Raw genomic sequence first — 13,544 nt, 5'->3', positions numbered from 1 at the left:
GGAATTGAACCCGGGTCCCCCGCACGCCAGGCCGACGCTCTACCGCTGAGCCAACCGGCCAGGGCCTAGATTATTTTTTATGATTCTATTTTACCTTACTGTTGGCTTGTTAGTCCTCAGTAAAAAATTTATTAGTGTAGTGATTGTCCTGTTTTTTTTATGATATATATATACACACACACCTTTTTTTTATACAAGACAGACAGACAGACAGACAGGAAGGGAGAGAAGTGAGAAGCATCAACTCATCATAGTTGTGGCACCTTAGTTCATTGATTGCTTTCTCATAGCCCCCCTTGACTAGGGAGCTACAGCAGAGTGAATGACTTCTTGCTCAAGCCAGCGACCTTGGGCTTCAAGCCAGTGACCTTTGGGCTCAAGCCAGCAACCATGGGGTCATGTCTATGATCCTGCGCTCAAGCTGGCAACCTCATACTCAAGCTGGTGAGCCCACACTCAAGTCAGTGACTTTGGGGTTTTGAACCTGGGTCCTCAGTGTCCCAGGCCGACACTCTATCCACTGCGCCATTGCCTGGTCAGGCTGGATGGCCCCTAGATTTTATCTTCTGTTTTATATCTGTTTCTGTGCCATTGTGGATCCTCAGGGTCTCTAGAATTCAGCAGAAATTCTCAGGGGTTTCTCAGGAAAGGGAATTTATTGCTTTCTTACCTTCCAGAATTCTCTATTTCACCACGTTTTGGGTCTTCATAGAATCTTTCATCTGTGTTTGCTCAGCAGAATGTTTAAAATAGAAATTTTTGGCTATGTTTTTAATCAGGAAGTGTTTGGGGTATCTACTCTTCATTATGCTTTAAACAGAAGTCTCTACTCATTCAGCAGCCCTCAATGTAGATGTACCATAATTTGTTAATTACTTCCTTACTAAGGGAATTAGGTTCCTTCCTTCCTTCCTTTTGCTAAGAAATTATGGAGTAAAATTTTTTTTGCATATAGATTTTGTGCACATGCAAGTAGTTTTTTGTTTTGTTTTTTTTTTTTTGTATTTTTCTGAAGCTGGAAACGGGGAGAGACAGTCAGACAGACTCCCGCATGCGCCCAACCAGGATCCACCTGGCATGCCCACCAGGGGCGATGCTCTGCCCCGACCAGAGCCACTCTAGCACCTGGGGCAGAGGCCAAGGAGCCATCCCCAGCGCCCGAGCCATCCCCAGCGCCTGGGCCATCCCTGCTCCAATGGAGCCTTGGCTGCGGGAGGGGAAGAGAGAGACAGAGAGGAAAGAGGCGGGGTGGGGGGGTGGAGAAGCAAATGGGTGCTTCTCCTATGTGCCCTGGCCGGGAATCGAACCCGGGTCCCCCGCACGCCAGGCCGACGCTCTACCACTGAGCCAACCGGCCAGGGCTCATGCAAGTAGTTTTTATCACCCATGGAGTGATGCAAAGTTGCAAGATAAGTTCATTCTTCACCTTTTTCTGTGATACTTAATTTGTAGATGCCCTGAATGCCATTAGAATATGTTTTCAGATGTTCTCTAAAAATTCTCCTCCCAAACAAAATACACTATCTCAAGCTTATTGTGATCGCTCTGAATAGTGAATGTCCAGATGACCATACTTTGAAAGGTTACAAGACATCATTGTCGCTGATCTTGGATTGTTTTGGGTACGTGATCAAAGAGGAAGTCATGTACCAATCTGCAGGACAATTCAGAACAGCCTCTGATGTTTCTTAAATAAACAAAACCAAAGGCAATCATATAATTATGTTTTTCAAATGGCATAATTGCAAATAAATGAGGAAATGAAAAGCAGGCTACAAGCCCTTGAGAGTTGACAGTGCAGGGCCACACGACATTGATTTCCAATGCAGAGGCCTTTTACAAAGCAGTGACTCTCGTCAAGATTATGTCATCCTGAGTATTGTAAGCACATACTGGCCATATCATTTGTCATATAAAAATAATTTTCCTCTTCATGGTTTATTTTTCCTTTGTGGCACATTCTGAAGTCCAGAATTTTTTTCTGCCGTTTGGCTTTCCATAAACTATCAGGCAGGATCTCTGAGAGATTCTCTGCTCGGAGAAACTGTGTACATAATATTTATTTATGATATATGACTCATAATTACATTGTCATGGTATATCCTTTATCTTCAAAATAGTGTCTGATAATTAATTGCCTTTTTAACAATATTTAAAGTGTTTTCTAGAGAATTTTTCCAGAAAGCCAAATGTTTCCTGGGCCCTTTTCAATCTCCATACCATGTATCTTTGGCATTTTTGAATTTGAGGACTAAACCAAATTTCCCATAACCTTTTTGTTTGAATTTTGACTATGTAACTACTTTTTAAGGTAGACATTTGAATTGACTATTCATCTTTGTTTAAAACTGTCATGGCTCAGATGTCCTTAGGCTTATAGTACATTGGCCAGCTTTAGAGATACCTCTTTGGCCTTTGAGGTTGGCACAGTCCAATATAGCTACCTCGGGGGGGGGGGCATGGAAAAACATGTTTTTGTTGTTGAGTGTTCTTGCTTTCTAGTAATTTTATTTTCTGCTCAAGGGATTTAGTATCTGTTCAGATACTTTATTTTTAAAGGCCACATAAGTAATGACTTGACCTCTAATCTTAGCTTTGAAAATTTCCCAGACACTAATAAAGATAATGTCTGATGACCTATTATTTGAGAATACTTCTCCCTGCCCAGTTATCAGTGCTATTTTAAAAAATGTATATTTTACTCTGAAAATGATTTTCATGGCTAAAAGACTTTCTTAGAAAAATCCTGCATATAATGATATAATTTGGTGACTCATAAGCCTAGATTTTAGTACTTTTTACATGGTGTCTCTGAGTCTTACTACAGTTTTAAACAACTCTTTTCAAATACTGTGCCCGACACAGATGTTCTTCAGTTTAAAATGAGATTATGGTTGATAAACCCACTGTAAATTGAAAATGCATTTAAGCCTGACCAGGCAGTGGCACTGTGGATAGAGCATTACTTGGGATGCTGAGGACCCAGGTTCAAAATTCTGAAGGCACTGGCTTGAGTGTGGGCTCATCAGCTTGAATGCAGAATCATCAGCTTCAGCGTGGGATCATAGACATGACCACAAGGTCACTGGCTTGAAGCCCAAGGTTGCCAGCTTGAGCTCAAGGTCACTGGCTTGAGCAAGGGGGTCACTGGCTCAGTTGGAGTTCTCCACTCAAGGTACATAGGAGAAAGCAGTCAATTTCTAAATAAAATGATTATTTTTACTATTATTTTTGACAGAGAGAGAGAGAGAGGGACAGAGGAACAGACAGGAAGGGAGAGAGATGAGAAGCATCAATTCTTTGTTGTGGCACCTTAGTTGTTCATTGATTGTTTTCTCATATGTGCCTTGACTGGGGGGCTACAGCGAGGCAAGTGACCCCTTGCTCAAGTCGGTGACCTTGGACTCAAGCCGGCGACCCTGTGCTCAAGCTGGGGAGCCTGCACTCAAGCCGGAGACCTTGGGATTTTGAACCTGTGTCCTCCGCATCCCAGTCGGACGCTCAGTCCACTGCATCACCGCCTGGTCAGGCTCTAAACAAAAATTTTTTAAAAATTCTAAAAAACTGCATTTAGTACATCTTCCCTACTAAATGTTATAGCTTAGCTTAGTCTACCTTAAACATGCTTAGAACACTGTAGACATTAATCTACAGTAGGCAGAGTCATCTAAAATAAAGTCTATTTTATAGCAAAGTGTTGAATATCTCATGTAATATGTGTAATGCTTTCATACCATCATAAATCTATATTTCTGAGAAAAATATTTTATAAACCATAATCTTATAAAAATAGCACCTGTTTCCTGGACTAAACAGAAGAATATTTAGACAGAAAGGATTATAGAGTAATCCTTGTTTTGCATGAATATATGAGTAAATATATGACTAAGATTTTTACAAAGGATCAAGTTAAAATTGAAGAGTAGGATGATCAGTTAAATTTTATTGGACAGTCCACATCAGGACACTGGCTTAGTGGAGTGAAAGAGAAGTTCACCAGACCATATTAATACGTGTGCTGCCTGACCAGGCGGTGGCACAGTGGATAGAGCGTCGGACTGGGATCCCAAGGACCCAGGTTCGAGACCCCGAGGTTGCCAGCTTGAGCGCAGGCTCATCTGGTTTGAGCAAAAAGCTCACCAGCTTGGATCCAAGGTCGCTGGCTCCAGCAAGGGGTGACTTGGTCTGCTGAAGGCCCACGATCAAGGCACATATGAGAAAGCAATCAATGAACAACTAAGAAGTCGCAACGCGCAACGAAAAACTAATGATTGATGCTTCTCATCTCTCTCCGTTCCTGTCTGTCCCTGTCTATCTCTGCCTCTGTAAAAAAAAAAAAAGTGTAATATGTGTGCCAAGGTATATTCATGAAGAAGGGGGCAGAGAAAGCAGTTTCCTCGCAGGTGTCTGCGCAAAGCAAGAGTTACCCTTTCTGGTCTGTTTTTACTTATATGTATAACAGACCCTCTTGGTAAGAACCTGTTGAGACTGATTTTGTGAGGTTGGTAGAAAAAACTGCATTACTTGCTACTTTAGTATGTTTTCTTGTTTGGCTTTTTGTTAAGAGATGTTTAATTCTTTGTTAGAAACACTTAAGTTATGTACAAAGAGAAGAAACAGTCTGCTTAATTGATTGTAATCTTTAATTGAAATTGGTTGTAGCCTCGTTGGACAATCCTGAAAGAGATTTGAGTATTTGAGGTTTTCCCTTGGTTCCGGTGAAGGGAAATATTTCACTTCACTTACTGGAGGTTATAAAATAGTTTTTTCTTCCTTTCCCTGCAGCAAGAATTATGAATATAAAGTCACAAAACAGATTCAGTGTTAATTTTTAAAGCTTCCTCATATTTCCACTCTCATCAGTTGTAAATAATATGCCTGACTGTAAAATGGAAAAAGTTGAAATTTTCTACTTGTGCATTTTGAGCTTTTCAGAGGTATTATATACTCTGGAAATAATAATAAAAGATTCTAGGCTTTATACAGTGCTTTTTGTGTTGGGAATTCATATAAACACTAATGCATTGATCCTAACACAGTACTTGATTGTGACTTTAAAAGGTCATGAGTTACTGCTGTTACAAAAAAATAAATAAGTAAAAGAAGATCGGAGGAGAACTCTTAATTTATAAATATTGTTAAAAAATTTCTAGATGAAAGTTGATACAGATAACTGGAAAAATAAAAATTATGGGGGATTTTTATTGTTTGTTAACTTTTCTTTTAGTTTTCCCTTTATGTTTTTTCCTTTTATCTATGAATTTACTGGAAGACTGATTCTCTTAGATAAGAAGTCAGAATATACTTTTAAGCTTTTATTCCTTCTCTGCCAAGAAGGCTTAAACCTGTGGTGGTTTCTGAAATTTGTCACATTAGTATACAATGCATATAATTGGTCCTCAAATTGGGAAATTATTCTTTTAGCTTTCTTAGTTTAATATTTGTGGTATATAGCTTTTGATGAATAAAGTGGTCATGTTGCTTAATCTTTAACCTTTCTGTGTTTTGTAGGTTTATTCTTCAGTCCAAGGAGGTAATTCACAATCAGCTGTTAGAGAAACAGAAAATAGCAGAAGAAAAAATTAAAGAATTGGAAGTAAGTTTTAAGTGAATATTGACAATAAGTAGTCAACTTCTAGGAAAATGTAATTATCTCATTGTGTCATATTAAATTAAAATATATTCCTGCTAAGGTAATGTCATTATTACTTTTATTTTTTTCTAATTGTGTTAGAATTATGAAGCAAGCAAGTCATATTTATGGCAGTGTATAGACAGTGTTTTGAAATTAAAGAGAATTTTGAAGAAGATAGAATCCTGTTATCCTGAGTGTATTTTCTCCCTTGCCTTTGAATGAATATATCTGTTTTTAAAAAAACAAAAATAGGAACACAACGACCTGATCAGTGGTGGTTCAATGGACAGAGCATCAACCCAGCATGCTAAAGACCCAGGTTAGAAACCTCAGGGTCTCCGGCTTGAATGTGGGCTCAGCCGGCTCGAGTGCAAGCTCACCAGCTTGAGCTCAGAGTTGCTGACTTGAGTGTGGGATCATAGACATGATCCAAGGTCACTGGCTTGGCTAAAGCCCCTCTGGTCAAGGCACATATAAGAAGCAAGCAATGAAGAACTAAAAGTGACACAACTACGAGTTGATGCTTCTCATCTCTCTCCCTTCCTGTCTGTCTCTGTCTCTCTCTCTTGCTTGCTAAAAACAAAACAACAACAACAAACAACATATATTTAAACACTGCATATTCTGGTGGTAGGGCAGGAGCATGGATAGGGATAATAGTCTTTAAAGGATCTTGATATATGTCGCTTTTAGACATTGTAATGTAATTAACATAGATTGGGTTCTAGACAAGGACCAAGTATAATTAATTATCTGAGGATGATGCTCCAGTGAGGAAAACAAATTATTATTTTTTTTTAGGGAAAACATTATAGGTAAGAATAGCTTAGTAAATCTGTGGAAAATTGGACTTTATTTAAAATGTCCTTATACATTAAGAATATACATCCAATACTCTTGGGCTTTGGTGAAAAGTACATTTCTGTATATAGTTAAAGTTGGACTGGACAACAAGACTAGTTATTATTTCTTTGGGACCAAGATTTCCTGATGGGGTAGATGCAATGACTTCATAGGTCACTTTATCTAATTTGTGTGAGTACTATTTGAGGCAGTGGTTCAGAATCTGACTCAGCTCTCTGCTGAATTGTGAGACACCCCCTCGCCTTCTGGGGATTTCTCAGGGGCGCTGACTTGGCATGGCCTGGATGAGCTGGTAGTGTCTTAGGTTACTTAGGCTTATTTTTATTTGACTACTGATAATAATTTAAACTTGGTAATAGATTTGTAGTTTAGAAAGATGTAAAAAGAAAACAAAAAAGTGAACAAACAAAACAAAAAAGAGTAAAATGTTAATTTGCCATAATCAGGTTGTTATTGTGTCCTATTTTATTATTTTTGTCAGCCCAGCTGTTTTTGATTGGATGTTACATTCTCTAGTGTTTTCAAACAAAAGTATGTTAACTCCAATAACAACTGTTTCAGGTAGATAACAAAAAAATGTGATTTTGCAACTGTAGGTAAATATGGCTAAAAATTGTCCTGATGGATAATGTATATATAATTCTCTTATAATCTCTGTGTGGGGAAAAATTGTAACAAGTATGTGTTAACTTTTACAATTGAAAAATTGTCACGATAAAATTTCCACAGATCATGATTTTAGCATACTATTCAGTTCTGATGAGTATTAGGAAATTTATTTTTTGTTTAGATTTTATTTCTTATTCTTTTTTTTTTTAAACTTTTCTTTCTTTCTTTTTTTTTTTTTTTTCTGACGCTGGAAACGGGGAGAGACAGTCAGACAGACTCCCACATGAGCCCGACCGGGATCCACCCGGCACGCCCACCACGGGCGAGGCTCTGCCCACCAGGGGGCGATGCTCTGCCCCTCCGGGGCGTTGCTCTGCCACTACCAGAGCCACTCTAGCGCCTGGGGCAGAGGCCAAGGAGCCATCCCCAGCGCCCGGGCCATCTTTGCTCCAATGGAGCCTTGGCTGCGGGAGGGGAAGAGAGAGACAGAGAGGAAGGAGGGGGGGGGTGAAGAAGCAAATGGGCGCTTTTCCTATGTGCCCTGGCTGGGAATCGAACCCGGGTCCCCCGCACGCCAGGCTGACGCTCTACCGCTGAGCCAACGGCCAGGGCCATAGATTTTATTTCTTGATTTTGGAGAGAGGGGGGATAGAGATAGAGACAAAGAGAGGGAAAGTGAGAAAGAAGGGGGTGAAGCAGGAAGCATATACTAATTGTAGTTGCTTCCTGTATGTCCCTTGACCAGGAAAGCCCAGGGATTTGAACTTAAGACCTCAGGTGGACACTTTATCTACTGCACCACCACTGGTCAGGCCTAGGAAATTTTTAAAACATTTTCTTTCATAAAGTGTCAAGTACTGGTTAAATAAGCATCCTGATAACTCAGATAATAAAAGTAGGTTCGCTGGCTTGTTGGTACCTGTTTGAAATCCTAACTATAGCTACAAAAAAAAAAAACTAGCAGAGTTAAACTCTAGCCTCTATTCTAGGAAGTTTGTTCTTTCTTTCTCTTTCTCCCTCCCTCCTATCCCTCCCCTCCCCTCCCCTCCCCTCCCCTCCCCTCCCCTCCCCTCCCCTCCCCTCCCCTCCCCTCCCCTCCCCTCCCCTCCCCTCCCCTCCCCTCCCCTCCCCTCCCTCCCCTCCCCTCCCTTTCTTTTCTTTTCTTTTTTTGAGAGAGAGAGGCAGATAGACATGGATAGGCAGAAAGGGAGAGAGATGGGAAGCATCAACTCATAGTTCTGCCACTTTTTTTTTTTTTTTTTTAGTTCTGGCACTTTTAGTTGTTCATTGATTGCTTTCTCATATGTGCCTTGACTCGGGGCTCCAGTTGAGCCAGTGACCCCTTGTGTAAGCCAGGGACCTTGGACTTCAAGCCAGCAACCTTTGGGCTCAAACCAGCAACCAAGTCTGTGATCCCATACTCAAGCCTGCGACCCTGCGCTCAAGCTGTGAGCCTGCACTCAAGCCAGATGAACCTGTGCTCAAGCCGGGGACCTCAGGGTTTTAAACCTCAGTGTCCCAGGCTAACACTATCCACTGTGCCACCTGGTCAGGCTGTCTTGTTTCTTTTTAATCTTTCATTTTACTATTATTTATATTATAAAAACACTGTAAGTGCACTATAAAGAAGAAAACAGTAAAAAAAATAAACAATAAAATGAAAATACAACCTTCTTGCCTGCACACCCCCATATATCACCTCTGCAGTGGTGTGTATCATTCCAAACGTCCTTTTATTTTATAAACATATTCATACACATATATGCACACTTAAAAGTGATGAGTAATTCTGTATATATGCTTTTTCATCATTTCATAATTTATCTTTCCATTTTAGTAATATAAATCTAGTTTATATTTAATTTCTTGTTTTCCATTTATCCTACCATTGTAGGTTCCTTATTACCTCAACATTCAGTTATTGCATGAACCCTACCCTACCTCTGCATTTAGTATATTCTCCCAACTGCCATAACCTGTATGGATAATAGTATCACCCAGTACAGACTGTCTTCCCTGAAGCAATTCTATACTTTTCCACTGCCATATTTATAGCTTTGTTACTTCAGCCTGAAATGTATGCATATGTACACACCCACATGTGCACTCATACACACAGACACTGTTAGTTGTAGTGTTCAGATTTTCTTCCTTATTTTTTTCTGCTTAGTTATTGAGAGAGAGGTTTTAAGTCTTCCTCTGTGATGATGTTTATCAGTTCCTCCTTAGTCTTTCAGTTTAGTGAGCAATGGTATTTAGAAACTACTCCCTGGGTGCTTTAAGTGCTCGTTATTACTGTACGTGTAGTTCAGAGGATGTTTCATTTTGCTTTAAATATTCAGGACTTTCTCAGCTTTTTAAAAGATAATATTCCACTGAATTCTGCCTTCCATTGTTGCTATTGAAAAGTCATCTATCAGTCTTAAGTGTTATTCCTTCTTTTTTACTTCTCTTTGGCTACTTCTATTTATTTATTTATTTTTATTTTATTAAAAATATTTCTTCTGAAGTTGGAAACAGGGAGGCAAACAGACTCCCGCATGCGCCCAACCGGGATCCACCCGGCACGCCCACCAGGGGGCGATGCTCCGCCCGTGCGGGGCGTCGCCACGGGGCGTCTCTCAGCTGCAACCAGGGCCACCCTAGTGCCCGAGACAGAGGCCATGGAGCCATCCCCAGTACCCAGGCCAACCCTGCTCCAATGGAGCCCCGGCTGCAGGAGGGGAAGAGAGAGACAGAGAGGAAGGAGAGGGGGATGGGTGGAGAAGCAGATGGGCGCCTCTCCTGTGTGCCCTGGCCGGGACTCGAACCCGGGACTCCTGCACACCAGGCCAACACTCTACCACTGAGCCAACCGGCCAGGGCCCCTTTGGCTACTTTTAATGTTCTTTTTTTTTTTTTTTTTTGCATTTTTCTGAAGCTGGAAACAGGGAGAGACAGTCAGACAGACTCCCGCATGCGCCCGACCGGGATCCACCCGGCACGCCCACCAGGGGCGAGGCTCTGCCCACCAGGGGGCGATGCTCTGCCCATCCTGGGTGTCGCCATGTTGCGACCAGAGCCACTCTAGCGCCTGAGGCAGAGGCCACAGAGCCATCCCCAGCGCCCGGGCCATCTTTGCTCCAATGGAGCCTTGGCTGTGGGAGGGGAAGAGAGAGACAGAGAGGAAGGCGCGGCGGAGGGGTGGAGAAGCAAATGGGCGCTTCTCCTGTGTGCCCTGGCCGGGAATTGAACGCTAGGCCGACGCTCTACCGCTGAGCCAACCGGCCAGGGCCTAATGTTCTTTTTCTTTCATGCTTTATACTTTCTCTGGGATATGTTTAGATGTGGATTTAGTCTTTTTCTTTTTTTCTTCTTAAATATTTTTTTTACTGATTTTAGAGAGAGGAGAGAGAGAAGGAGAGAAGAAGGTTAAAGCGGGAAACATCAATTTGTAGTAGTTGCATCCTGTATGTGCCTTGATCAGGCAAGCCTGGGGTTTTGAACCGATGACCTCAGCATTTCAGGTTGACGCTTTATCCACTGCATCACCAAAGGTCAGGTTTATTTTTTTCTTAATTCTACTTGGATTAATTTGGGTTTTCTGAATATGAGAATTAGTGTCTTTCATCAATTCTGGAAAATTGTTATCTCTGAATACCACTTTTCTCTTTTCTCTATTAAATCGTATTGCCTTATGGTCTGACCAGGCAGTGATGCAGTGGATAGAGCATTGGACTGGGACGTGGAGGACCTAGGTTTGAAACTCCAAGGTCGCCGGCTAGTGGGCTCATCTGGTTTGAGCAAGGCTCATCAGCTTGAGCCCAAGGTCACTGGCTTGAGCAAGGGATCACTCGGTCTGCTGTAGTCCCCCCAGTCAAAGCACATATGAGAAAGCAACCAGTGAACAACTAAGGTGCTGCAATGAAGAATTGCTGCTTCTCATCTCTCTCACTTCCTGTCTGTCCATCCCTATCTGTCCTCCTCTCTGTCTCTCTCTATCTCTGTCACAGAAAAACAAAATCGTATTTCCTTATAGAAGTAACCCCCACCTTTAAACCCAGCTGCCCTAATCATCTGCAAAGTAGCATCTTAACTGGTTTTTCCATCTCGTTTCCCCCCTTCCAATCCTGTTAATATATTTAGGTTAGAATGGCCTTTCTAAAATGTTAAATTTGGTTATATTGCTCTTTGTAAAACCCATCCGTCATTGTTCTTAGGCTAAAAGTTCAAACTGGTTAACTAAGGTGACCAACTTTTTTACAATTAAAAGGAGGACAAAAATAAATTGAAGAAAACAATATCATAAATAAAATAAACATTCATTGCAACAATAATACACTATAATATGATAAATGCATAATAAAAACATTTGTAATATTTTATATTGTAATTATGCTTACATGCCTATTAATTTTTAATAATAATTATAAGAAAAAACTACTCATTTAGATACAAATACATCACATCACAGGCAGTGGATTGACTCTGCATCAATCGAATATGGATGTTTACAGATTAGTCTTCCAATATCAAAAAGGAGGACATGTAGGAGGACACTTTTCGAGGGAGGATGGGACTTACAAAAGCAGGACTGTCCTCCCTAAAGGAGGACAGTTGGTCACCTTAGGTTAACATACCTTTATTAAATTCTTTTTTTTTTTTTTTTAATTTTTTAATTTATTTATTCATTTTTAGAGAGGAGAGAGAGAGACAGAGAGGGAGAGAGAGGAGAGAGAGAGAAGGGGGGAGGAGCTGGAAGCATCAACTCCCATATGTGTCTTGACCAGGCAAGCCCAGGGTTTTGAACCGGCAACCTCAGTGTTTCCAGGTTGACGCTTTATCCACTGCGCCACCACAGGTCAGGCAGATACCTTTAAGGTCTATATGAAATGACTCCTGTTTATTTTTCTCACCTTTCTCATTTCCTCTGCCGTCTCTTAAACTGTATGCTTCAGTTGTGCAGAAATATTCTTTTAGAACTTGCTGTGTTTTCTTTGTTTCTACTCAGGTCTTTGTAAAAGTAGTTCTGTCTAATTGGAAACTTCTTCCTCTTGCTCTTACCAGTTCCATCTATTAATCCTTACAATCTTAGTTTAGGGCTATTTCTTCTGAGAAGCATTTTCTGATTCCTCAGTTTTAAATTAAGTGCTTTTTCCTTGTGCTAAGTTTCATAGCACAATGTGGGGATTTGGGCATTGAGCTATCAGTAGTTGAAGAAATTACAAATATGGTTTCCTATTACTTGCAAAGCTAGATAGAGATTCCGAGTGCTCAGTAGTTTTCCCCGAGGCCTCCTAGTCGTTGCCCCTCCTTTCAAATACACAGTCTCTTCTGGGTCCTCGTATTTCTTGCCAGTCAAACCTGTTTTGTCTTAATCCTATTTCATTATCATTAGCATTGTTAATTTCTGCCCTCTTTTTTTTTTTTTTTTTTTGTATTTTTCTGAAGCTGGAAACGGGGAGAGACAGTCAGACAGACTCCCGCATGCGCCCGACCGGGATCCACCCGGCACGCCCACCAGGGGCTACGCTCTGCCCACCAGTGGGCGATGCTCTGCCCCTCCGGGGCGTCGCTCTGCCGAGACCAGAGCCACTCCAGCGCCTGGGGCAGAGGCCAAGGAGCCATCCCCAGCGCCCGGGCCATCCTTGCTCCAATGGAGCCTTGGCTGCGGGAGGGGAAGAGAGAGACAGAGAGGAACAGAGAGGAAGGAGGGGAGGGGGTGGAGAAGCAAATGGGCACTTCTCCTATGTGCCCTGGCCGGGAATCGAACCCGGGTCCCCCTCACACCAGGCCGACACTCTACCGCTGAGCCAACCGGCCAGGGCCTGCCCTCATATTTTTTTACAATTAAATTGGGGAGGGACAATTTATACATAACTCTGCAGGTAAAGACCAGGCTGTTTCTGTTTAGTATGTTTTTCATACAAGATCAGACACATTCGAGGGTGCTATGGCCATAGACTGTTTAGCATGTTTTTCATCTCATCTCTGAAGGAGTAAGGTTGTTTTTGGTCTGGATCTATAGGTCCAGTTTCTGATCAAAGCAGTTAACCTGGCCTACTGTGTGTATGCCTCCTCTCATAAATTACACTATGGATGTCTATATAAATTACACTATGGATAAGCCTTTTCCATGATCTGGTGCTGGTCTGGTTTGGGTTATCTAATTAGAGAGCTCATTTCCATTAATGTGTCATGGACTCCCTTTTATTCACCCCTATTCTTACTGTTCTTTAAGTTTGCCCTCTCCAGATTTTCTCCCCTAGTCTTTATTTATGAAGACAAAGCTTACCTAGAATTTGTTTAGCTTTTGATAACTGTGTTATGGTGTGTCTACATTGTCAATTTAAGTTGGTGGCTTTACGTGCTGGCCCTTACAGAGCAGCAGTGGGGGATACTATAACCCTGCCCTCAGGTCCTCTTGATAGGGAGTTATATTACTTACTAGAAAGGT

The 13,544-nt window shown here is 41.5% G+C and overlaps 1 protein-coding gene across 3 annotated transcripts in view; it reads left to right on the top strand.

Moving 5' to 3' along the window:
- Positions 1-13,544, top strand: part of PFDN1 (prefoldin subunit 1) — an 81,567-nt gene that overhangs the window by 25,558 nt on the left and 42,465 nt on the right. For all 3 annotated transcript variants that reach the window (XM_066341792.1, XM_066341791.1, XM_066341790.1), the window contains exon 3: positions 5,512-5,596. In XM_066341792.1, the coding sequence (XP_066197889.1) occupies positions 5,512-5,596 (85 nt within the window). The remainder of the gene's footprint in view (positions 1-5,511; positions 5,597-13,544) is intronic.

This window comes from Saccopteryx leptura, chromosome 6 (genome assembly GCF_036850995.1).
Source record: "Saccopteryx leptura isolate mSacLep1 chromosome 6, mSacLep1_pri_phased_curated, whole genome shotgun sequence".
In the NCBI taxonomy this organism is placed as follows: domain Eukaryota; kingdom Metazoa; phylum Chordata; class Mammalia; order Chiroptera; family Emballonuridae; genus Saccopteryx; species Saccopteryx leptura.
The sequence above is the reverse complement of the archived record's forward strand: the minus strand, read 5'-3'. Positions and strand labels throughout refer to the sequence as shown.